We start from the raw sequence: 25,653 nt of genomic DNA, 5'->3' as shown, positions 1-25,653 counted from the left end.
TTTTCCCATAGAAACTTATTTTAAATAAATCAAATTTAAACGGTTATAACTGTCCTTTCCTAGATTTAGACATTTCGGTTTTACACGGGAAACTCCACACTAAAAGTTACGACAAAAGGGACGATTGTTCTTTCCCTGTTATTAATTTTCCCTTTTTGGATGGTGACGTTCCTTTGGCACCATCTTACGGTGTTTATATTTCACAACTCGTTCGGTATGCACATGTCTGTTGTGACGTTTTTCATTTCAACGAAAGTTATATCTATGTATTACTGGTAAATTATAAAGTCGGGGATTTCGTTACCAAAATTACTTAAAATCTTTACTAAATTCCTTCCATAAATGTAAAGATTTGGTTTTGAAGTTTGGTTGTTTCTGTAGAAAACTTATTTCTTACGGGATAGCACACCCTAATTTTTACGGAAATGTTGTTTACCGTGCCTGGAAATTTAGAAACGATCCTGGTAAACTTATCGATCCTTTAAATAAACTTATTCTACAGGGTTACCAATTCAACACTGTAATTAAATCATTGTGGAAAGACCTACTGTTTTTCTTTTGATTATTTTTTTTTATTAATATTGTTCTTGTGATAAATATTCATTTCGCAAAATGTCGCTTAGATATTTCTCATATTGTATTGTATAGCTCATGCGCTTTTAAATTTCACCATGCTAAGACGAACAATTTTCGTTGTAAGAGTTATCTTCCCAAACACTGTTTTCCTTGTGTCCACATCTCCTCCGTAACCGTAAAAGAAAGCGACAAATTTATTTTTCAAAATTGCTCGGTATATCCTTTGCATGATGTGTCCTATTTTGACCTATGGGAGTTATTTCCCCTTATGTATTTGATATAAGTGATATGCATTTCTATCTTGTAAACTATAAGTGATAGAGACCTAGGATTTTTTGATTTGAGGTCCTTGGTCCAAAAAAATTAAAATTAGGTCAAGGTCAAAGGTTAAGGTCATATTCTAAATTTTGATTTGGGCTTATTTTCACTTATTTTAAATAAAGCTTTAAGATATCGACAAATAATTTTACCAAATTAATAGTTGCGACATGTCGTTACACGTAAATTTTGATCGCAAGGTTACGTTGAATGTAAAATGGAGTTTTCTCCCCTCTTGTATTTAAAAATTCGCATATGGTGATATAACTCATTAACAAAGTATAATTTATCCCTATGGTCTTTTGATTTGAGGTCCTTGGTTTATGACCTTGAAATTGATTTCAAGGTCATAGCTTAATTTGATGTTCTAGATTTTGACCTTTGCTTTTACGTCATATGCACACATGATAAACCATGGAACAATTTGCAATAGGTTTCAAACCGTTTAACCTTGTAAAAACTAACCGGAAGTGACCTTGTGTAAACTGGAAGTAGCTATTTTTTGTACTTTATTAATATAAAAGTATATAGAACCAGATATTTTTGGAATCAGTGTCAAGTAAAAATTCAATAAGAATCTGAAGTAACATTTTTAAAATCGGAAGTAACAAATTATCTCCTTTATTTATAAAAAAATTGTATAGAAACCATATATTTTTAGAATCAGCGTATAATAAGCTATCATTTGACGATTGTAATGACATTTTGAACCTAATTTTACTACTTTCATATTAATTTACATGAATTTGAGTGGAAAGACCTTCAATTGTTCTCTGATTATTAATATTTATTTAGTTATCATTAAATTAAAAGCAAACTAAATATTATTGCTATACATGTATACATTTACACATTCATGGATCTTCAATCTGTCGATACCTGTATCTTGGCATTGCACAAGGTCATGTTTTCCCTGACTGTTTATGACGTCTTTACACTAAATCCATGGGATGTTGGATGTGTACTGATTGATTATTCAGTCTTAGATGCAAGATTTTTTTATTAGTTGTTAGTGGCTTTGAAGTAGCTGTCAGTAACTGCGAGTACTCTAAGGTCTGTACTTAGTGTCTTTTTGCCGTTGGGATATACCCTGCCACGTCCACTCTGTGTAGTATTTGGATTTGTATCCATCTGATGAGTTTAGCCTTTTTTTACTGATTTTTACAGCTCGTTCTTATTTTGTAATGTTACACCACTGTCCCATGTTAGGGGAGGGTTGGGATTCCGCTTACATGTTTAACACCGCCACATTTTCTGTATGTGCCTGTTCCAAGTCAGGAGCCTGTAATTCAGTGTTTGCCGTTTGCTAATGTGCTACATATTTGTTTTTCGTTCATTTTTTGTACATTAATTTGGCCGTTAGTTTTCTCATTTGAATTGATTTACATTGTCATTTCGGGGCCTTTTATAGCTGACTATGCGGTATATGGGCGTTGCTCATTGTTGAAGGCCGTACGATGACCTATAGTTGATTTTTTTTGTGTCATTTGGTCTTGTGAAGAGTTGTCTCATTGGCGATCTTTTCTCTTTTTTATTAATCGTGAAAATACAATTCACCTAATGCATTCTTAAATTAACCGTAGCTGTGCATTTCATTTTGTTTCGTTTCGTTCCGCTTTCGTTTCGCAGTTTACAGGTAACCCTCTTTTCGCCCCTTTTCTAAAGAAAAAAAAATCAAACTTTCAAAAAGTGAAATAATCAAAAACTGAACGTTAAGAGTACTTTTAAAGTTTGATCAAATATCTAAACTATCAAATCTAAAAACGATGTTTTAATTATTTGGAAAAAAATTCTAAATTTCAAAACTTTTTTAAATTTTGAAATGATAATATTACATGTATTACATGTACCGTATTGTTACAGTATAAATAGAAAGTAGAATAGTGTATTTTTAGTTTATTCTATTTCTATATCATATTATTACTACGCATATGGGGCACTATTTGCAAGATACCTCATGTCCTACATCAGCGGACCTTTCTTCCACCTTCGTGTCGTTTCGTGTCAAAATAATGGTTGATAAGCCTATCGTGACATAAAATGATATAACATAGTGATATCTAAGCTCAACATCGTCTACTTTCAACTGTATATTCTGTCCTTTTAAGTCAACTCATTGATTTAAAAGCCTATCGATACATTTAAATGACATGACATCGTGCTATCTAGACTTAACGTTCAAAACTTTCAACTGTACGCCCTGTCGTTTTATGTCATCCCAATATATGATTATACCTCCGTAACATATGATGACATAACATCGTGCTATTCAGACTAAACATCATGTAGTTTTAACAGTACGTCTTGTAATTCCAGGTGAGCATATTAAATTGTAAGTAAGCCTATCGGGACATTATAATGTTATACCATCGTGCAATCCTCGCTCAACAACACATACTTTCAACTTTACGTCGTGTTATTTCTATTGAGCATATTAAATTGTAAGCCTATCGGGACATTATAATGATATACGATCGTGCAATCCTAGCTCAACAACACGTACTTTCAACTTTATGTCGTGTAATTTCTAGTAAGCGTATTTATGGTAAGCTTATCATGATATACTAATGATATAACATTGTGCAATCCTAGCTCAACAACACGTACTTTCAACTTAACGTCGTGTTATTTCTAGTGAGCATATTGTATGATTAGCTTATCTATAACATTATGCTAGTTAAGCTTTACATCGTGTAGTTTAAAGTCTACATACAGTATGATAAACCTATCATGACATTATAATGATATTACGTTGTGATATCTTAGCCTTACATTTATTAATAATAAGTCAACATCATGAAGTTCAACTTTTCGTTTCATTTGTTATCCTAGCAATCGAAAAGTATGTCGAAGCATTATCCAGTATCTAGTTAACATCGTGTAATGTCAACTTAACAATATGTAGTTTCAACTCAACGTTACGTGTTATAAGCATATCATCATAACACCGTGGCTTAACACGATGCTTTCACAACATCAACACTTGCAGGTGCAAGTCAACAGAATGCAGATTGAACTTAGCATTTTATTATTTAAAGTTTTCATTTTGATGATTTAATTCATCATCACGCTGTAATAACTTTACATTGGAAGCTTCAGCATAACGTTATGTAAATCTCTAATATACTACAGCTGAGGTTTTCCATAATTTTGGTTCCATTATGATGTGGTCTTTGTGTTGAAGGCCGTACTTAGACCTATAATGATCAACTTTTCATACATTGTGACTTGGACGGACAGTTGTCTCATTGACTCTCATACAAAATCTTCTTATTCATATGTACAACATTACAACAAATAAACATTTACATACTCAAAAGTAAGATCATGATAGTTAGTAATATACCCTTTCAACACTCTGGACGCCGACTAATGACACCTACAGTTTACAGGTAAAATGGAGTGGTCGTCTCAAAGACAGAATCCATCATGATTATCATTTCGTATACATATTCGATTGGCGGTTATACACTGTCTTGACTATATAGCTACAGAAGAAATATCAACCAAAAAAATAATTGAATATATTTCTCTGTCATGTACATGTATTTTTCTAATGGTATGTATTTACATGATATTTCACGTTGAATTGATGTAAAAAAATAAAATAAACAAAGGCAACAGTATTATACCGATGTTTGAAAGTTTTAAATCGATTGAGACAAAAACAAATCCGGGTTACAAACTGAAATCGAGGGAAACACATCAACTATTAGAGGAAATTAACAAAGCAACAGAAACAAAAGTGAACAAAAAACAAACGACAATGCAACATACACAGAAACGAACTATAAGATAAAAACTGCCATTTTCCTGACTTGGTACAGGACATTTTAAGAAAAAAATTGTAAAAGTAATTATGAAATTTGTGAAATTTATGAAACACAATTAATGAAACACGTCCGACTCCGTCCGTATAACATTTGTAAACACGATCGACTTGGTATATTTCAACCGATCTTCACCTTAGTTGATGTACATAATAAATTTCGGAAAAGATAATAACATATAGATTTCAAGGGTCGAAGGAAAATATAACATCACTATTTTTTATCAACGAGGGACTACTACTCCGCTTCAAGAAACTTGGTTAAAGTTGATTTTTTCCATGATGAATAAGGAAAAAATATATGTAATTGACTTCTCTTCAAATGTAACATCATTTAAGCAGTACATACCTGCTGTATGGAATTTTAATTTCAACTCGTTAGTTACTATAGAGCTTGTTGTCATTGCAAGGCTTTTTGAAAACTGCCAAGCAAGGATTCTGAGTTCAACGACTTATTCAATTATTTTGTTTCAATGAACTGATTGACCGATATATTGGTATGAGTCCCGAAAAACAACATACTTGTCCGCTTGTCGTAGAGTCCTTTCATCGTTCCCGAAAATAGCATGTTGGATATTTTTTAAAAGAGTCAGGAATAACTTAGCATAAGAGTTTAAATCGGTGAATTAAAAAGATACAAATTATAGAGTACATTATGGTGACACCAAAGGTAAAAACTAACAGACATTGTACAGACATATGCTTCCCTTAAGTTTTTCAACAGACATAAGACATTGTTAAATTAAACATCAACTACAATAAAACATGTTTTGTTCTTTTCATTTTTCTTATTCCATCAGGATAGCAAGAAGCACAACGTAGAAAAGAAAGATAAAATGTGACTTTGAGCCCATAATTTTTTCTTCATACTATATTAAAAGTTCTATGTCATTTGATCTCTCTTGGCAAGTTGTTTCATTGTCAATGAAAGCAATAAAATCAGTGGTGATCAATACTATTATTTTCATTTTTTTCAGAACGACCCTGTCTTTTTAAATTGTATAAAATCTTTTCAACTGTATGTGTAGACAATTGTTGAAAAGGTCTATTACGAGTATGGTATGAATATCGTGAACCTACATGTATATACATTTGTATTTCTAATGCATTGTTTGAGAAAGACTCCAAATCTGACAAACCATCTCAGAGGTGGGGCAACTAAATTTAATTTATAAGTTAATTCGCCTTTTTCTACTACAGGGTTTACAGTACTGTAAATTCTCTATTATTAGTTAAAAACTAATTTTATGACTTTTATATAAATTATGATAGTATATAAAAAAAAATTATGCTGTTAAACTTTATACTTTATTTGTTTTGTCATATGTTTTCGTTGCGTCTGGAATATTAAATTAAATGCTTTTCTAATGTCGATGTTTTGGTGTTTTATTTAGACATATATTCATTGGCACTCACACCACATCTTCCTATATCTGTTTGCTTTTTTATGTTTCAAAAGCTTTATGTTTTAGAATGTGTGAACCCGTACAAAACCATTTATTTTATAAACACTTAGAGTACTCACTGTATAATAAAATGTGTATGTTTTGTTTGTTTTGCTTTTAGCCAAAACAGAAGTAAGTGATATGATGCATGATACCTAATTAAAATGAATGTTAAGATTAATAACACTAACACCCAGTCGTAAATAGTTATCAAAGGTACCAGGATATTAATTAAGTCCGCCAGTCGCCCGTTTTGTCTACATAAGAATCATCAGCGAAGCTCAGATCAAAATAGTGATAAAGTCAAACAATCACAAAGTTAAAGAGCATTGAAGACCCAAAATTCAAAAAAATTGTGTCAAATAAGGCTAAGGTAATCTATTCCTGGGATAATAAAATCCTTAGTTATTCGAAAAATAATTATGTTATATCAAACAAACTTCTTGTCATATGTTTTACTCTATATTTTTTCATGACGACCTTGATATAGTGCACAAAAAGGAGGATGAGAACGATTGAAGAGATCTTGTCATGTAAACATTTTTGCGCATACTTCATATTCTACAACTCCGTTTCATTGGTCAATCATTATCGAACATTTACAGATTTCTAACTGTTGATCACTGCAGGTGAATGCGAAACATTATCATTTACAATTTAATATTAAAAATTCAATTAAACTAAAAAAAGGTATTTTTCAGAGTAATTGCAAGCAACTGGTTAGTTTGTGGAGTTTGTGAACTACGCAATATCAGTAAACAGTCAGTCATCTGGTGTTCAGATTGTGAGGAAGGCCTCTGTGATTATTGTAAGAACCATCACACTTTATCCAAAGGAACATGTAATCATGAAACCGTGACGATAGCTGAGTACCGGAAGTTACCAAGCAACGTTCAAATTTTACAGTCCTGCCAGAAACATGATCAAAAGTATCAAATATTCTGTAAGACGCATGATTGTCCATGCTGTAAACGTTGCGTAGTTGAGGATCACAATAAAAGGGATGATTTAAAAGATATAGATGATGTCATAAAAGGTATTAAGTCTTCAAATGTATTCAAAGATATCGAGAAGACTCTGAACGAGGTTAAAACCCATATCCAAAGAATTCGAAAAGACCGTGAAGAAAATTTAGCGTCTATAAAGAACAAAAGAAGAACATCAAAATTGAGATTCAAAAAGCTAAAACATCAATTAATAATCACCTAGACAAACTCCATCAGGCAGTTCTGAGAGATCTTGATGCAACAGAGGATACAGAGAATCAGAAAATTCGTCAGCTACTGAGTGAATTGGAGAATAAGGAAAAAGAAATTGAAGAATTCAAAGCTTGTTTATTGAACATTAAGCAATATGCATCCGAAATGCAAACATTCCTTGCAGCAAAAGAAATGGAACGCGATTTAGCAAAGCAAGAGCATTTCGTTCAATCGATAATTAAAAACGGAAAATTGAATCATCCACAAATGTCTTTGAAAATTGAAACGATTTTACAGAATACTCCGATTAATATAGAATCCTTTGGAGAAATAATTGTTGTTAATGAGCCGAACAAACTTATGATAAGTAGGCAGAAGGATTAACAGGCTCAACAGATGAGTTTTGTTCAGTCACCAAAGACAATTGAAAACCTGACACTAATGTTAGAAATGATAGTCATCGTCGATGCAAGAAAGATCAGAGGATGTACCATTATACCTGATGGGAGGATGATGTTTACTTGTAACAATCAACAAAAAGTTATAGGAATAAACAAAGATGGTACAAAAGACTTTGAAATAAAACAAGGTAAATGTTTTGATATGGTGTACATAGGTAACAATAAAGTTGCTGTTACTGCTGGTTGTTACTTTAGACCGTATATCATCAAATGCATTGACATAGATCAAAGAAAAGTAACCACAAAGTTTGATGTTGGATCAGAAAATACAGGTGTAGTGCTAACAAACGACGGAACATTAATATATTGTTCAGGCAATAAAGTTTTGGACGATTGATTTAAATAACCATACAAAAGGTTCAATAAAATTCGGACCACTTTGTAATTGGGGATATCCATATGTATCAACGTTTGATAAACACCTGTTTTATACAAACCCAGACAGCAACACAGTTACATGCAGTGATTTCGAAGGACAGTTACAATGGGAATTCAAGGAGGAAAACGTTTTAAAATATCCCCAAGGTATCTCCGTAGACAACGATGGAAATGTATACGTAGTGGGGACTAGTTCAAACAATGTAGTGGTTATTTCGCATGACGGAAAACATTACAGGCAAATTATATCTTCCACTGTAGGTCTAACTAATCCACAGGCATTGCATTATAACCAGTCAACAAACTCACTACTGGTGGCAAACAAACAGGACCGCGCTTTTTTGTTTAGTGTAAAGTAGTGAAAGAAGTAAATCGGATTTGAATAAAATGTGTATGTACACTATCTGCATAGCGGATGAAGGAAGCCATTTACTCTAAAAACCTGTTCATTTATCCTGAGACCTGATACAGGTTAAGACCTTTCACATGTTTCAACTTAACCAATCATCTACTGAGATCACCGGCAACTCACTTGGACAATTTTTTTTAAACAATTGGTTCCAAAATGGTTAAAAGTATTCGACCCAGAGAGCTGTTGATTCTTTGTTTTACAGTCCATGATTTTAATATAAAATCGAAGATTGATTCTTCTGATCTTACCTATGAAGTTTCTCATATTTCAACTATTTTCACGCATACATTTCATGTTAGATGTGGATTGAATATTTTCTTATTTGTATTGTTTTAAGCCATTTTTATACGACAGCAAACTATTTTTTTCATAATTTTGTTTTCTCTCAAAATTTTCCATTATTCATTGATTATTTCTGATTTAAATATAAAAGCAAATAATAATGATATTGGAGGAGATACACACCAAACAGGGTGTGTAAATTATTATATATAATAGATTAACAGTATTGCGCAATAACAAGAAATCTTCAATTGCACAGTATTACGCAATATCACAGTATTGCGCAATAGCAAGAAATCTTCAATTACACAGTATTGCGCAATAGCACAGTAATGCCATATTCTATATGTACGACACGTTATTCAATTATTGACTTGAAAAAATTTAAACAAAACAACAATTTATATATTTCTCTGTCCTGAGTGTTTTTGCGTTATTTTTACTGTATTCCTGTTACGTAGGGTTTTCGATATCAAAAACTAGTCAAAACATTTACTATATTTTATCATCGGTATAATGACATCATTCGTAAATATAGCTCAACATGTAGACTTCTTATACGTTCAGGTATTTCACATCCAATTTTTTATGGAAATATTCTTTATAAAGCACAAAGGTGTCGATATTCACCTTAGAAACTAACAACACCTTTGACTAGACTTATTAAGAAGGGATATAGTTACGATACTGTTGTCAGGTCATTAAAGATTGCATATTTTGGCGTTAATATTGATTCACTTATAGGGCCTTTGCATCGGAACTAAACACATTTATTCAAAAACCAGTTGTTGGCATGACACGGGTTATGTTCTTCTCATATATGTTATGATGGTATGATACTAAACCCCTAACGGGAAGGATTGTGCCTGATGTTCATATGATGAAATCATAATCTTTCAGTCAGTTTAATTGAAGTCTGGAGCTGGCATGTCAGTTAACTGCTAGTAGTCTGTTTTTATTTATGTATTATTGTCATTTTGTTTATTTTCTTTGGTTACATCTTCTGACATCAGACTCGAACTTCTCTTGAACTGAATTTTAATGTGCGTATTGTTATGCGTTTACTTTTCTACATTGGCTAGAGGTATAGGGGGAGGGTTGAGATCTCACAAACATGTTTAACCCCGCCGCATTTTTGCGCCTGTCCCAAGTCAGTCTTTGTTAGTCTTGTATTTTTTTAATTTTAGTTTCTTGTGTACAATTTGGAAATAAGTATGGCGTTCATTATCGCTGAACTAATATATATTTGTTTAGGGGCCAGCTGAAGGACGCCTCCGGGTGCGGGAATTTCTCGCTACATTGAAGACCTGTTGCAGACCTTCTGCTGTTGTTTTTTCTATGGTCGGGTTGTTGTCTCTTTGACACATTCCCCATTTCCATTCTCAATTTTATTGTCATTTTAGCGGTATGTATAACATTGCCATATAAGCGGAAGCTTTGTCTAGCCATAAAACCAGGTTCAACCCACATTTTTTTCTAAAAATGTCTTGTACCAAGTCAGGAATATGGCAGATATTATCAAATAGTCCGTTTCTATGTATGTTGGCGTTTGTTTTTGTAACAGTTCAGTGTTACTGTTGTTTCGTTGTTTTCCTCTTAGAATTGACGCTTTCCCTCCGTTGTTTTCCTCTTAAAATTGACGCTTTCCCTCCGTTGTTTTCCTCTTAAAATTGACGTTTCCCTCGGTTTTGGTTTGTGACCCGGATTTGTTTTCGCTTAATCGATTTTTGATTATTGAACAGCGGTATACTACTGTTGCCTTTATTTATAGATTTCGTAGCTCCGAAGTGCTTTTCCTCAAACAGGAACGCTCAAAGCCAAATATATGAGTCATGGATGTTTAAGAACCGAAACAATTGAAGAGCTATATTTTTAGATAATAGTGAAATCTATCTGATGTCATCTTTGCCTGAGGGACCTATATTAAGTTTATTTAAAATCTTATAGTTCTATCTTTCTTGGATTTTACTAGGATCTCATAAGTATCTATAGTATAGAAGTGTTGATCGTCCTATGTTAAATTACAAATGTCCATATAAGTTCTCCGGTTGTATCTTATTTTGATAGAAAATCAAAAAGGTTAATGCTGTGTACCTTTTGGTATTAATGTGAAGGTCCCATGATTGTCATACATCATACGGTTATACTCGACGTGACATCAGATCCTTATTTGAAATAGACATAACGGTCACACAATTACAGATATGGAAACAATAACCGGGTTTAACCCACCATTTTCTTTGGAAAATGTCTGTACCAGTTCAAGAATATGATCAGTGTTGTGTTGTTCGTTTCGTTGGTTAACATAATCAGGCTTTGATTTTGTCTGGTTTGATTGACTTTTTTAATTTACGAATCAGTTTTCTATTTTTGTTCATACATTTTTACATGTCAATAACATATTTGTGGGACTTGTATTTTGTTATTGAGATCCAATATACCAACACAGGTCAAATGTGTTACCTAAGGATAATCATCAAAGAAATTTCAGCAAATATTGTTTGTTTTCTTTTATCTTGTTTTCTTTCGAAAATCACCTGAATTGTATATCTATAAAACTCAATAACACCTCTTACCGTTAGTACCATTGAGAATGTAGCCCATTTTCTGAAGTGCACTCCGCAACCATTATCTCACGAATCAACTCCCGCCCCTTAAACAAAATATCTAGTATGGTATCGATTTATATAGAGAAAAAACGACTTATGTATAAAAGCCCAATACTAACATTGTTCTATGGCAAATTGATAGAATTTATGTTAATAACAATACAGAGAACACTATTAAGTAAAGAGTCAGGTACAAACACCAATTATATGTGATATTGTATACTTATTGACTGGGTATGAGTGGAATAGTACGTTTATTGTCCCCGAAGTGCAACTTTTGCCCAGGAATCTAAACATCCAATCTAGTAGCTGCATTTGAAATCCGCGAAATATAATGACGTTTGCGGTCAAATAGTTTCATCGAGGTCCAATTGTTGGAAACTATTGACCGGTCCAATAGTTCAACGTTTGCAATTTGAAAAAAAAGTCAAACTATTGTGTACTTATTTTATATAGAAAATGATAACCGAGATATAATAAAAATGCTATTGTTAAATCCTACTGTGTTTTGTTTTACTGAATCAAGTATGTGTTGTCATCGCTATGTAATTAATCATATCAACTCCTATATTAATGTCTCGACTGGGTTTACAGAATGAGGAATAAAGGATTGCAAAATACAGAATTGCGATCTTGTGTCCTCAAAATACAAAGAAAATAGAATACTGATGTGCTCAAATACAAACAATGAAGAATGATGGACCAAAAGATAATAGAGAAACTTGTTCTTGAATATTACAAAATATGGTAAAGAAAATTCTTCCTTAATCCGAGCCCATTCAGATCCACATTATAGATCCTATATCAAGGCAAAATAAATATATGCAAAGGGAAATAACTGTCGACTGTTAGGTATACGTAAACGGGTGAATGGTTTATGTGATTATATGATCGTTATCTTCTTCCTGCTTGTAAGTATGTCATTTAATGTTATCAAAATAATAAAGTTTTGTTTAGATTTTACAATCTTGTATTGCTTATCAGACTTGGTTTGTATACTGCAACTTTCTGAATTTACCTTTACGTACAAGAAAATGCTTAACTATTGAGTTGATCGTTAGAAATGAATGAAAACTATTCAAGTTCGTGGAAACTCCATTTTTTTTTTTATCGCAGTAGAGATATCATTTGCAATGTCACGTTTATTGATTATAATTTATTGTTGTACTAGATGTGAATTGGAATTCGGCCTACGTGATTAAAAGAAAATACACAGAAGCAACATAATCATGATTATATATTTCACTTAATAAACTTCTTTTCTTTTGAAATTTGACTGAATGGATATCATCCAAATTGAACAATAGATATCGCCCATCACAAATGCATTATACTGATAAATCTTACAAAGCAACGCCCATAAAGAGTCAAGTAATATAATATGAAAGTACAAACTTTTTTTTTTGGAATTTCACAATTCATGTCTATCACGTTAAAACACAAAATCCCTTTGATGTGTGTTAGTTGATTTATATTCTCTGATGAATGATTTTTTTATGATTATTTATTTTTGCTTTTAACAAGCTTTCAGTAAGTGGGATTACTTTCGAATCGAATTTGATGTTAATTTAACTTGTTGATACAATTTGTGATTCAATTTTGTTATTTTATGAGCGGCACTAGCTGTCAAATTCATGTTCTCCGATTTAACTGAAATCTTTATATTCGATTTATAACATATAAAACCTCTATCCCATTAAAAAAAGTTTAAAATAAATAATAAACGATGCATTAACTCGAAATTGTATATTTTAGACTAGACGCCATCTAATTAACTATTGATATGACTTTCTGAAGAATGTCGACGGTTACATTACCTATATTAACATAAACAAAGATAAAAATAGATAGCGAACTCGTGCAATTGGATTTTTTTCTAGGACTGTTTGGTTCCAATAGTTAAAACAATATGTTAATAATCGTTTTTACCTGTATAAGAATTAGTTTTTGTAGATCGAATTAGTCAATAAAATTATTTACCCTTGTTTCACTTTCAATTTTCACATTCTTTTCCTTTTACTTGCTCAACACGGCTAAGCCAAGTAGCCCAAGAGATTCAGTCAAGTTCGCATTAGTACGATGTGTATCTGCCTATTTAAACAAAACTGAACTATACTGGATGATAAATGCGAATTTTTAAATCCCTATTTCATTTTCATTAATGTCATATTCACTTTTTTTTATTACTCGCAGCTAGTGCTCCTTTGGTGTTTACTTTTTTGTGTTATTTCTTGTCGAGTTTTGTTTTAGACAATCTTTGATAAGAATTTAGTATGACGATAAATTTTTAAACTTTTTCCTCTTACTTTATACTAAACATTTATTTATTTTGTTATAATATATTTTCGTACATAATTTAAAACTTACAACAAAATTATTTTTATTTACCTGTGTACGTTATTTAATTTATCGGCATTTGGTCCAATGTTAAAGTTGTCCTTCTGATAATGTTTTACATCTGACTCCCCTTTTTTTAATATTTTTTCTTAATTTTTATTGTTTTTTTGATAATTATCAAATTTATTCGATCAGTGTATGCATACATAGTTTTGTTAATATATCTTTTGATTGAGTTAAGCCATTTAAATATATATGTTATAATGTGTCTTTCCTTGGTTTTTTTGTTGCACTTGTGTTTCAGGTTTTGGTGAGGGATGGTGCTTCTTAAATCGTTTAAACCACATGCATTTGTGTGCACCTGTCCTAAGCCAGGAAGCTGTTATTCAATGGTTGTCGTCTGTTGATGTGGTTCATAAAACAGTGTTTCTCGTTTCTCGTTTCTTTGGCTCCACATTGAAGGACGTACTTTGACCTATACTAGTTTTTTGGACTTGGATAGCATAGTTAATTCTTTAGCACTCATGCCACACCATCTGAAATCTATGTTTAATATATTGAAAAATTGATCTTAACACAAAACAATAAGATCATGTTACTTACTAATGATTCTACATTGTACTGGAATGAAAATCATGAAGTAAAATCTGTCTGAGAGGGCTCTACAGCTAATACCCTCAATTCCCAAACCTATTCAATGAAGACTCCAATATAACAAACAACTGCAAGGGTGGGTCAGTTATACGTCAGTCATATATTATTATTGATATTTAATGCAGAAGTTAAATTGCTTTTCTTTACTGCGGGGTTAAGATTTCAGGGTACATGATTGAGTCTGGTTTATAGGTTTACGGAAAATATAGATTTCAGTTTATTTCTTAACATTAACCATAAGCACTTGGGTATATGATTGGGGGCCTGACTTTGGAATATTGTATTTTCAGTGTTTGCATTAAATAAAACATCATCTGTTGTATGCCACCTACTTAACACTACTATGCTTCTCTTACTTTGTTCTAAGTGAACTAATCAACCGTGGTACAATTATCCCCTATTTATAACCCGTACAAACACAAGACTTGTAAGTTACACCCTTCTTCTCCTTACCTCTGTGGTAAATGATCTTATGAAGATTTGGCACACCGAATATGAATATGTTCTTTTCATTGTTTCTCAACTTCCGTATGTCAACTGTTTTGATACGAGTAACACTGGTGATTTATTGATTGATCGATTTTTGTTTAACGGCCATTGACTAAACATGTTCTACAGGTTCGGAATGTGTGCCACTAGTTAGTAATATTTAGACAAAACGTGCTTGTGAAACCTGTATTTATGAGTAATTAAAGCTTTATGGCACGTCAGTTTTGGTTGTTTCATATTAAACCCGTTTCCTTTATTTTTTTCTCCGAAAGTTTTATATTTGTGGTCCTCAAATTTGTGGGTCTCGAAGGTACCTGCATTATAAAATTCATATGCAAAAACATGTGTTGTGCCCACTGAATCATCCTAGACGTTGGTGTTTGATGTTGTTTTTCTATCTTAACAAATTCACCATAGATTCTATGATTAACAATGATTTCGCCAGATGTATGTTTTGTGTAAAAAAAGACCCATCAATGAAGGTATAATAAAATAAAGGAATGAAAAGACCAACTAGTGTACGAGGTGGGAGAGCATGAAAGTATTGAAGTATTGTTTTCAAATACAGCTAAGATTATCTGTTCCTGGTGTACAAAATTAGTGTTTCGAAAACTTCAAAGTATTGTGAGCGGTTAATTTAGGACCATAATAATGATTATACGATTCAACAACGAAAATCTGACATATAGGCTTTAGGAGTAGTAAATGATGATATAATGATAGAAATATGCTTTCAAACTTGAATTAGCAAAACATTTTCCACTAACGTTTTCCTGAAGAATCCATTGTCGAATGGAAAATCCTTATCGGATATTCACTGACGACAAAAAAAACAACAAAATTAAAAAAAAAAAAAACAACCAGAGCTACAAGTAATTAGAACTTAATAATGTTTGCTTGCGATGATATCGGAACAGTCTGGTTGAATTTGTAGGATATTGTTTTGTGCTCATTATGATACAATATTGCTAATAATATATTATATAATTAATTTCAAACTTTCAAGTAGCTAAATTACGGAAATTTGTTTTTATACATATACCACGTGTACAGTAAGATTCTAATTGACTTATAGTATCGTATTAATCTGAGAAAGGTCTTGTTTCAGAGAAATGGCAACTAACTGGAAAGTTTGTGGAATTTGTAAACTACGCAATATCAGTAAACAATCAGTCATCTGGTGTTCAGATTGTGAGGAGGGTCTCTGTGATGATTGTAGGGAACACCACGGTTTATCAAAAGCCTCACGTAACCATGGAACCGTGACGATAGACGATTACCAGAAATTACCAAGCAACGTTATTCAAATCGCACAGTCCTGCAGGAAACATGATCAAAAGTATCAAATATTTTGTAAGAAGCATGATTGTCCGTGCTGTAGAAAGTGTGTCGTTGAGGATCATAACAAATGTGAAAATTTAAAAGATATAGATGATGTAATTGGTGATATTAAATCGTCAAATGCAAAAAAAAGAATTCGAAAAGACCGTGAAGACAATTTAGCGTCTTTGAAAGAACAAAAGAAGAACATTGGAATGGAGATCCAAAAAGCTAAAACCTCGATCAATAATCATCTAGACAAACTACATCAAAAACTATTGAGAGATCTGGATACATCAGAGGAGACAGAGAATAAAAAGATTCGTCAGTTACTGAGCAAAGTTAAGAAGCAACAAAAAGAGATTGAAGAATTCCAAGCTGGTTTAATAAACATTAAGCAATATGCTTCTGAATTGCAAATATTCCTGACAGCAAAAGAAATGGAACGTGATTTAGCAAAGAAAGAAAATTATGTACGGTCAGTAGTTAAAAGTGAAAAATTAAATCATCCACAAATATCTTTGAAAATAGAAAATATTTTACAAAATTTTGCCGTTGACATTAAATCCTTTGGAGAAATAATCGTTGATAATGAACCGAACAAACTTATTATAAGTAGACAGAAGGATCAACATGCTCAACAGATGATCACTGCATCAGCACCAAAGTTCAACCTGACACTGACGTTACGACAGACCGTCAACATTGATGCAGCTGATATCAGAGGAAGTACCATACTACCAGATGGAAGGATGATGTTTACTTGTTACCAGCAAGATGAAGTCATATCAATTAACAACGATGGTACAACGGAATTTGAAATGAAACTAGATAGTTGCTTCGATATCGATTACATCGATAATAATATAATGTTTGTGACATCTGGTGCCCCCATGAGCTTTCCGTTGATCATCCTTATTGATATTGAGAAAAGAAAAGTTAGTAAAAAGCTTCATGTCGAATTATTCAATGAAGGCGCAGTGTTAACTAAAATAGGAACATTAATATATTGTGCAGGAGAGAGTGGATTGAAAACACTCGATTTAAATAACGAAACAAAAGGTTCCATAAGATCTGGACCTCTTAGCCTATCGGGATATGCATATGTAACAAGTTTTGATAAACATATTATATATACAAACCCTGATAATAACACCGTTACGTGCATTGATTTCGAAGGTACCACACAATGGGAATTCAAAGAAGAAAGAGTTTTAAAAGTCCCCCAAGGTATCTCCGTAGACAAAAATGGAAATGTGTATGTTGTGGGGACTTATTCTAACACTGTAGTGGTTATATCACATGATGGAAAACAACATAGACAAATCCTATCATCCAACGAAGGTCTTATCAAACCACAGGCATTGCATTATGACAAGTCAACAAACTCTTTACTTGTTGCAAACAAACAGGGTCACGCATTTTTGTTTGATGTATGATAGCGAAAGAAGTAAATTAGATATGAATAAAATGCGTACGGCTGTTATCATTGCAGTTTTCACTATAACTCATGTCATATATATTTGTTTTGAATATAATTTCGTCTTTATTACAGAGTTGATAACTATTTACAGATATATATGTTTAAACACTTGACTTTACACACATATACAGAAAAGAAGATGTGGTATGAGTGTCAATGAGACAACTTTCTATTCAAGTCATAATTTGTAAAAGTAAACCATATGTATGTGATAATAGACACAATCGCGAAAAGAAAATACCGTAGGAAAATATTCATGTGAAAATACATAATATATATACTACTTCTTACAGTTATTGGCATCAATATATTGCAGCCAAGCTAAGGCAGCAGTTATAGTTTTCTTACATTATCAGTGTTGTTCCTGGCATAAAATTATTTTCTAAATTCCCATTGGTTTATATAAGTGCAAACAATGGATTCATTATTATTCGTAGGTAACCATTGTCGTGGATTTCCTGGGAACAGGTAAACCACGAAATTACGTTTTAACCAAATATACATTTGTGTAAATCATAAAATGTTTTTTTCACAAGCTGTAGGTGTGTTTTCAGATTTTGGCAAAACCATGAGAATATTACATTTCTTTTCAATTCTTCGATAATACCCACGAAAGAAATGAATTCAATGTATATCGAATTCTAATAATTTAAGAAAGACAGGGTTGACTGGGTTTTAATAAAAAAAAATAACAATGCAGAGAGAAATTGAAAAGCATCGTTTTACAAATCACTAATAACATCAAAAAGCAAACCAAAGACTGAAATAGCTGTTATATGAAATCATATTAAAGATTTATATATGTAAGGTCTAAGAGTTATGCAAATAGCAGGATTGATAATTTCTTACAGGAGTTCTGAGCGTTGGAAATATATTGCATTGGTTTTGCTTTCAAGCCTACATTTCTAAACGGATTTTTATAAAAGATAGAAGAGATCGAAAATCACCGTTGATCTATTGTTTCTTATTCTGTGTTATGCCCATTGGAAATGGAAAAAAATAATAGAATTTCTAGTAAGATTTGTTATAAAATCAAATCAATTAATTCATCTTCACAATTTCAGAAATGTCTAAGACGCGTCCAAAATTAGTGCTGATCAATTTTCATCACAGTAAGTATTATTATCCTTTGTCATTTACTGGAACAAATAAAATATAAACGGAGAATGTGTCCATGGGACACAAATGTTGCCGCCGCTTGTATATAACGATGAAAAGTGACATTACTCGGGGACTGTAACAGTGGCATTACTCAGGGACTGTTAAAGTGACATTACTCAGGGACTGTAAAAGTGACACTACCCTAATGACTATTTGATGTAAGTTTTGTGGTAGTAAGCATTGTGTATACGTTTTATAACATTTAATTGAAGCAAACCAAGTAAGAGAACGGAGAAAGAAATCAGCCTTTTTATCATAAGCAAATGAGCATAACTCTGTCACAGTTAAGGTGACGCAACTTAAATTCAAACTGGATCTGTAATTTGTGGTAATAAGTTTTGTGTTTCAAGAAATCTGTTCCTAGGCCACACCAATTTGATTCTTTGTTCGACGGACCCACCCGCACCTATTTTTTTCAAAACAGAATTTATTTTTTTTATATTCCCGCTTCCCGCATCCGTAAATATAATCATGTCCATTTCCCGCACCGTTTTTTTTTGTAAATATTATAAAAAGATATCAACATTTGTTTTTAAAATTACAGTCTAACCTGTATATAACGGTTTTAAACATAAAAGCACCCCACCACACTTTGTAAATATCTGTGAGAATATTTGTTTCAGCAAGAAACCTATTTATCCAAAGCGGGAATGCTCCGATATAAATTTATAACAGCGGAAATACCTGTAAAGAACAAAAAATTGGTTACTTTCCCCCTTACTAATATTCCCTATCAAAAAATGTTCTTTGTTAGAATAAAGTACAAAAAACTTCTGAAGGATTTGCCTTCAACTGCAATTATATTGTATGCTGGCGAAACAAAACTATCCATAGCCGCTGCATGTTTATGCACCTGTCCTGATTGATTGAGGGGCCTTTCGTTCAGCAGTTATCGTTTGTTGGTGTTGTTCATTGGTATTTTCCCGTTTGGATATACATGATATATAAATTAGATCGTTGGTTTTCCTGTTCGAATTGTGTACGCTAATAGTTTTGGGATCCTTTATAGCCTGCTGTTTGGTCTGTATCAAAGCCCTGTGTCAAAGGCCGTACTTTGACCTGTGTTTGTTATTATCAGGTTGAGAACAACCCTCCCTCAGACAAGGGGTCATTTTACTGATGTAGAAAATAAAATAGAAATACCAAGGATTTGTATAGTTCTTCTATACAAAACCTTTGAAAACTTAGAATTTTGTACTCAAAAAGAGGAGAGATACATCATATTTTATACAACTTTTTCTAAAAGAGGGTCCACTTATTTTGAATAATATTAAACTGTTAAAGTAAATGTGTTAACATGGTTAAAGTCCAGGAATATTACAAAATTCCTGGACATGTTTTGACCATTTAATACCAGATAGATATATAGTTCTTTGAGAAAATATGAGCTCTTTTGTACAAACAAATATATTATATAAACTTATATTGATCCCTCATAGAACATGTAAAAGGGATATTTATAACATTAAGGGGTTGTCCCCAAACTGATTATGACTTGGATGGAGAATTGTCTCATTGTCAGTCACACATACATAGACCAGATTTAATTATTTCTTGGTGAACAGGGAAAAAATACTTCAGAAATTAAAGAAATGTCAAAGTACAAGTGATAAATCAAGCTTTAATATTGTCAAAACCTACTATTTTATGTTTACAAAAAAAAAATTATAATCGCTCGCCTTTACTTTTCAAGCTTCGCCTCAAAAATTTGCAAATTAAATATTTTTTTATTAAAATTTTTAAATCGCTCGCTCGCCCCAAATTTCATAAATATGCTGTACTTGTGTCTAACATGATGTCTAATCAATTTTGCTTTAATTTAGCAAATGAAATATGTTTAAACTATTTCAGTTTGTGTCCAATTTACGAAGGATTACTGTGGTAAAGTAATGAATGAGGTCACAATCTCTGATAGAACAAAATAAAGGAATTATGTGTTAAAAAGTCTTAAAAAGATTAAACTCTATGCTCACACCTGTATGCGTCAGATAACTTTTTTTAAAAGAAAGTACATGTACATCATGTACATTTTATTATTATCGTATACAAATACAAAAATCAATTCGATGAGAAACATTATTGATAAATCCTGAATGAGACGTGGTACTGTTTTTATGTTTTACTGAATCAAGTATTTATGGTTTTCGCCATGTAAGAAAGCATAATAATACTATATCAATGTATGGAATAAATAATAATGGGTTAAAATTAAGAATAGCGGAAAAATGTGTCCCAAAATAATAAAGAAAAGATAATTAAAAGGTGCTAACATATAAAGAATGCAGGTGAATAATGGACATATGTTATATAATAATAGTCTAAAATATAAATTACTAATAAATAATGAAAATCATTCCAAACCCGCTCCCTTTCTCAAGACAGAAGTATATGCAAAGGGAAATAACTGTTGACGATAAACATGATAAATGGGGTGTGTTATCATATGTTGATTATAATCTTCCTGGTTGTAAGTACGTCTGATAATGTTATGAATATACTCCTTCATAAACAAAACATACGTTTTTATTTTTCAATTGTGTGTTGATTATTAAACACGAGTTTTCTATTACGAAACCCAATACGTTACAGAAAACTCTTTACAATTGAAATATATTGTTATAAATGTAGCCGTTCATGTACACTACAAAACATCTTGAAGTAATGAAGAGTATATATTTGAACCGAAGTTTGGATATCATTCGTTTAGTCACATTTATTGTATTTGAGCTTTTATACTTGATATGATGCAAAATATTAATTACCTATATGATAAAAGGAAAATAGACACAAGCAACAAACCAATGATAATATACTTCACTTGATGCATTTCTTTTCATTATATACCGTCAAAAAAATATTATTTCTCGGGGTGTGTTCTACGACAAGAAAAAAATTAAAATATGCATTATCTATAACATAAAGATTTATTTTGACAACCGGGAGGTTATCCAAATTGATCCACGTTTCATCGTCCATCACAAATGTATTATAGTTATAAATCTGTATAGCTAAATGACGCCCTTAAGGCAATCAGTGTCAACTATTACAAATAAAATACATGCATGTTGAAGGATAGTGAAAAAACAAACCATTACAGATCGAGAAACAGTCAATGGGCATAGATTTTGGTAAACGTTTGTAAATAAACTCATCATAGATACCAGGACCAAATTTTGTATATACGCCAGACGCGCGTTTCGTCTACAAAAGACTCACCAGTGACGCTCGAATCCAAAAAAGTTAAAAAAAAAAAAAAAAAAAGGCCAAATAAAGTACGAAGTTGAAGAGCATGTAAACAACTTTGGTTCAATAAATTAGAATTGAAAATCGTATAAAATAATACATGTATCTCTGTTATTTTTAGTTTTCGTAAGAACCAATATGTTCTTTTATTGATATAAAATAGACACAGGGTCGTCGACTTCGTGTTCGGTGTATTCACACATATGTTAACTTGTTTGTAGTGGAAGACGTCAAAAATGGAAACGTGGGTCTGATCTGTTCTGGTGTACTATAGTATAAGCCTGTGTTGTTGAGTTTATAAATTTGTTTGTCACATCAGTGTTGGTTGTTCTATTTAGACCCGTTCTTTTATGCTTCTAGACAATTTATATTTAGCCATAAACACGAGTTGTACTCACTGAATCGTATCATTTGTTTTATGTTTGTTTGTTGTTTTTAGTAAAAGAGATGTATATGATATGATGATAAAAAAAAATGTACAATGATAAAAGTATCGAACACTAAGAGAATTTAAAATGGAAAATCCCTCATCAAATGGTAAAATCAAATGCTCAAACACATCAAACGAATCGAGAACAACTGTCATATTTTTGACTTGGTACAGGCATTTCAAGAAAATGCTTGATTAAACCTGTTGTTATAGCAGCTGAACCTCTCACTTGTTTGACAGTCTCATTCCATTCCATTATAATGACATTCGGCCTCACCCCTTTGGATTTTGTTAACCCTCTATGGATTCGTAATAGGTCAGAAGCGAACCATATATTTACTTATGATAGAACTTCTAATTGACTTTTGATTTGAACATAGAAAGATATAATTTCAGAGTAATGGCAAGTAATTGGAATATTTGTGGAGTTTGTGATCTACGCAATATCAGTAAACAGTCAGTCATATGGTGTTCAGATTGTGAGGAGGGTCTCTGTGATGATTGTAAGGACCATCACAGTTTATCCAAAGGAACACGTAATCATGAAACCGTGACGATAGCCGAGTACCAGAAGTTACCTAGCAACGTTGTTCAAATCGCACAGTCCTGTAGAAAACATGATCAAAAGTATCAAATATTTTGTAAGAAGCATGATTGTCCCTGCTGTAAACGGTGTGTGGTCGAGGATCACAATAAATGTGAAGATTTAAAAGACATAGATGATGTCATAAGCGGTATTAAGTCGTCAAATGCATTTGAAGATATCGAAAAGACTCTAAAAGAGGTTAAAGAGCATATCGAAAGAATTCGAAAAGACCGTGAAGAAAATTTAGCGTCTTTACAAGATCAAAAGAAGAGCATTGTAATTGAAATCCAAAAAGCTAAAACCTCGATCAATAATCACCTAGACCAACTACATCAGACACTGCTGAGAGATCTTGATACAGCAGAGGAGACAGAGAGTATGAAAATTCGTCAACTCCTGAGCGAAGTTGAGAAGAACGAAAAAGAGATTACAGAATTTCAAGCTGCCTTAGCTAGTATTAAGCAGTATGCTTCCGATTTGCAAACATTCTTAGCAGTAAAAGATATGGAGCGTGATTTAACAAAAAATGAAAACTTTGTACACACAATAACTAAAAGCGGAAAATTAAATCATCATCGAATGACTTTGAATATTGAAACGATTATACAAAATATTGCAATAGATGTAAAATCCTTTGGAGAAATAATTGTTGTCAATGAGCCGAACGAACTTATAATAAGAAGACAGAAAGATCAACAGGCTCAACAGATGATTGTCGCCCCTGTATCAAAGTCTATTGATAACCTGGCACTGACGTTACGACGAACCGTCAATACTGATGCAGCTGACATTAGAGGATGTACCATACTACCAGATGGAAGAATGATGTTTACATGTTACTCGAAACATAAAATTATAGTAATTAACAAATATGGTACAACTGACTTTGAAATAAAACTAGATAGATGTTTTGATATGGTGTATATAGGTAACAATAAAATTGCTGTTACTTCTGGTCGTTACTTTGACTCTTTTTATATCAATTGCGTTGATATAGAGCAAAGGATAGTTACTGAAGTGCTTGATGTTCAATCAAAAAATCTTGGGGTGGTACTAACAGGTGAAGGAACATTAATATATTGCGCAGGAGGGACTGGGATGAAAACAATCGATTTAAGCAACAAAACAAGAGGTTCAATAAGATCTGGACCACTTAGTATTAGCGGATATTCATATGTTACAATTTATGATAAAAACATTTTATATACAAACCAAGATATCAACACAGTGACATGTAGTGATTTTCAAGGAACGACACAATGGGAATTCAAGAACAAAAGAGTATTAAAAAATCCACAGGGTATTTCAGTAGACAAAGATGGAAACGTTTATGTTGCGGGGACTAATTCAAACAGTGTTGTGGTTGTCTCTCATGATGGAAAACATCATAGACAAATTTTATCGAACGCCGAAGGTCTTTTGAAACCACAGACAGTGCATTATGACCAGTCATCAGACTTACTACTAGTTGCAAACAAAATGGGTCGTGCGTTTTTGTATGATGTAAAGTAGTGAAAGAAGTAAATCAAATTTGATTAAAACATCATCAATGAATTATTTCAATAATAATCGCTATGTTTCTCTTCAATATTTTATCTGTGATAACGACACAAAAAGTTTTAGTCTTAGATATATGAACTTTTTATTTAAGAATTGGATGCTTCTTTTGGCAAATTCATTGGATCATAAAATTGTTGACCGAAGTAAATTTTGTAAACAGGAAGCGCTTCATTAAAAAAATGTGCAAACGGTCAACGCTTTTACAACCATGTGAAATTACTAAAAGAGGCATTCAATACTTACATGTACAATTACATTTTTTCGTTATGATCATGTAAACACAATTATTATCATTTTTTTTAACTTTGCATTTTATTGTAGAAGCTCGTGTCATCATGAATGTCATAATTCAATTTGAAATGAAGGTTGATTTTAAAGTATTATACTGAAACATTCATCTAGTGTTCTTAATAGTTTTTATTGACTTAAAAATAGCTTCCAGTTACTGTAAGTGCCCTCAGAACTGTACTTTGTGTGTGTTATGTACATGTATTAAGTTCTTTTTAACTGATTTTTTATAGTAATTACTATGTTCTTATGTTGTTATGTTACACCCACCACTGCCCTATGTTCGAGGGAGGGTTTAATTAGGCGCCAGAAAACATATTCAACGCCGCCACATTATGTAAGTGTTTGTCCCAAGTCAGGAAGCTGTAATACAGTGGTTTTCGTTTGTTACTATATAATGTTTGTTTTTCGTTTAATTGTTTGAAAATGAAACTGGCTGTCCGTTTTCTTGTTTTCGTTTTTTTTTACATTTGACATTAAGGAACCTTTTATAGATTACGGTATTGGTTTGGTTCGTTATTGAAGTCCACACGGCGACCTAAACTTGTTTAGCGTCTACTGTGTGTTGGCTTTATGTGTGAGTTGTTTCATCG

At 32.2% G+C, this 25,653-nt stretch overlaps 1 protein-coding gene and 1 long non-coding RNA gene across 2 annotated transcripts in view; both read left to right on the top strand.

Annotated features, from left to right (window-relative positions):
- Positions 1 to 10,243: 10,243 nt before the first annotated feature.
- Positions 10,244 to 25,653, top strand: part of LOC139481629 (uncharacterized) — a 117,704-nt gene continuing 102,294 nt past the window's right edge. The window contains exon 1 of the long non-coding RNA XR_011654651.1: positions 10,244 to 10,293. This is a non-coding gene — a long non-coding RNA (uncharacterized lncRNA). The remainder of the gene's footprint in view (positions 10,294 to 25,653) is intronic.
- LOC139481609 (tripartite motif-containing protein 2-like) lies at positions 21,387 to 25,067 on the top strand. The gene is made up of 2 exons (XM_071265046.1): positions 21,387 to 21,420; positions 23,023 to 25,067. Exon 2 carries the CDS (start codon positions 23,027 to 23,029, stop codon positions 24,722 to 24,724), a length of 1,698 nt encoding a protein of 565 aa, XP_071121147.1. The 5' UTR covers positions 21,387 to 21,420; positions 23,023 to 23,026; the 3' UTR covers positions 24,725 to 25,067.

This window comes from Mytilus edulis, chromosome 7 (genome assembly GCF_963676685.1).
Source record: "Mytilus edulis chromosome 7, xbMytEdul2.2, whole genome shotgun sequence".
Lineage (NCBI taxonomy): Eukaryota > Metazoa > Mollusca > Bivalvia > Mytilida > Mytilidae > Mytilus > Mytilus edulis.
Note: the sequence above shows the minus strand (reverse complement) of the source record. Positions and strands in the feature narration are given on the sequence as shown.

Excerpts from the sequence above, each read along its gene's own strand:
- LOC139481609 (XM_071265046.1), top strand. The coding sequence starts at position 23,027 with ATGGCAAGTAATTGGAATATTTGTGGAGTTTGTGATCTACGCAATATC.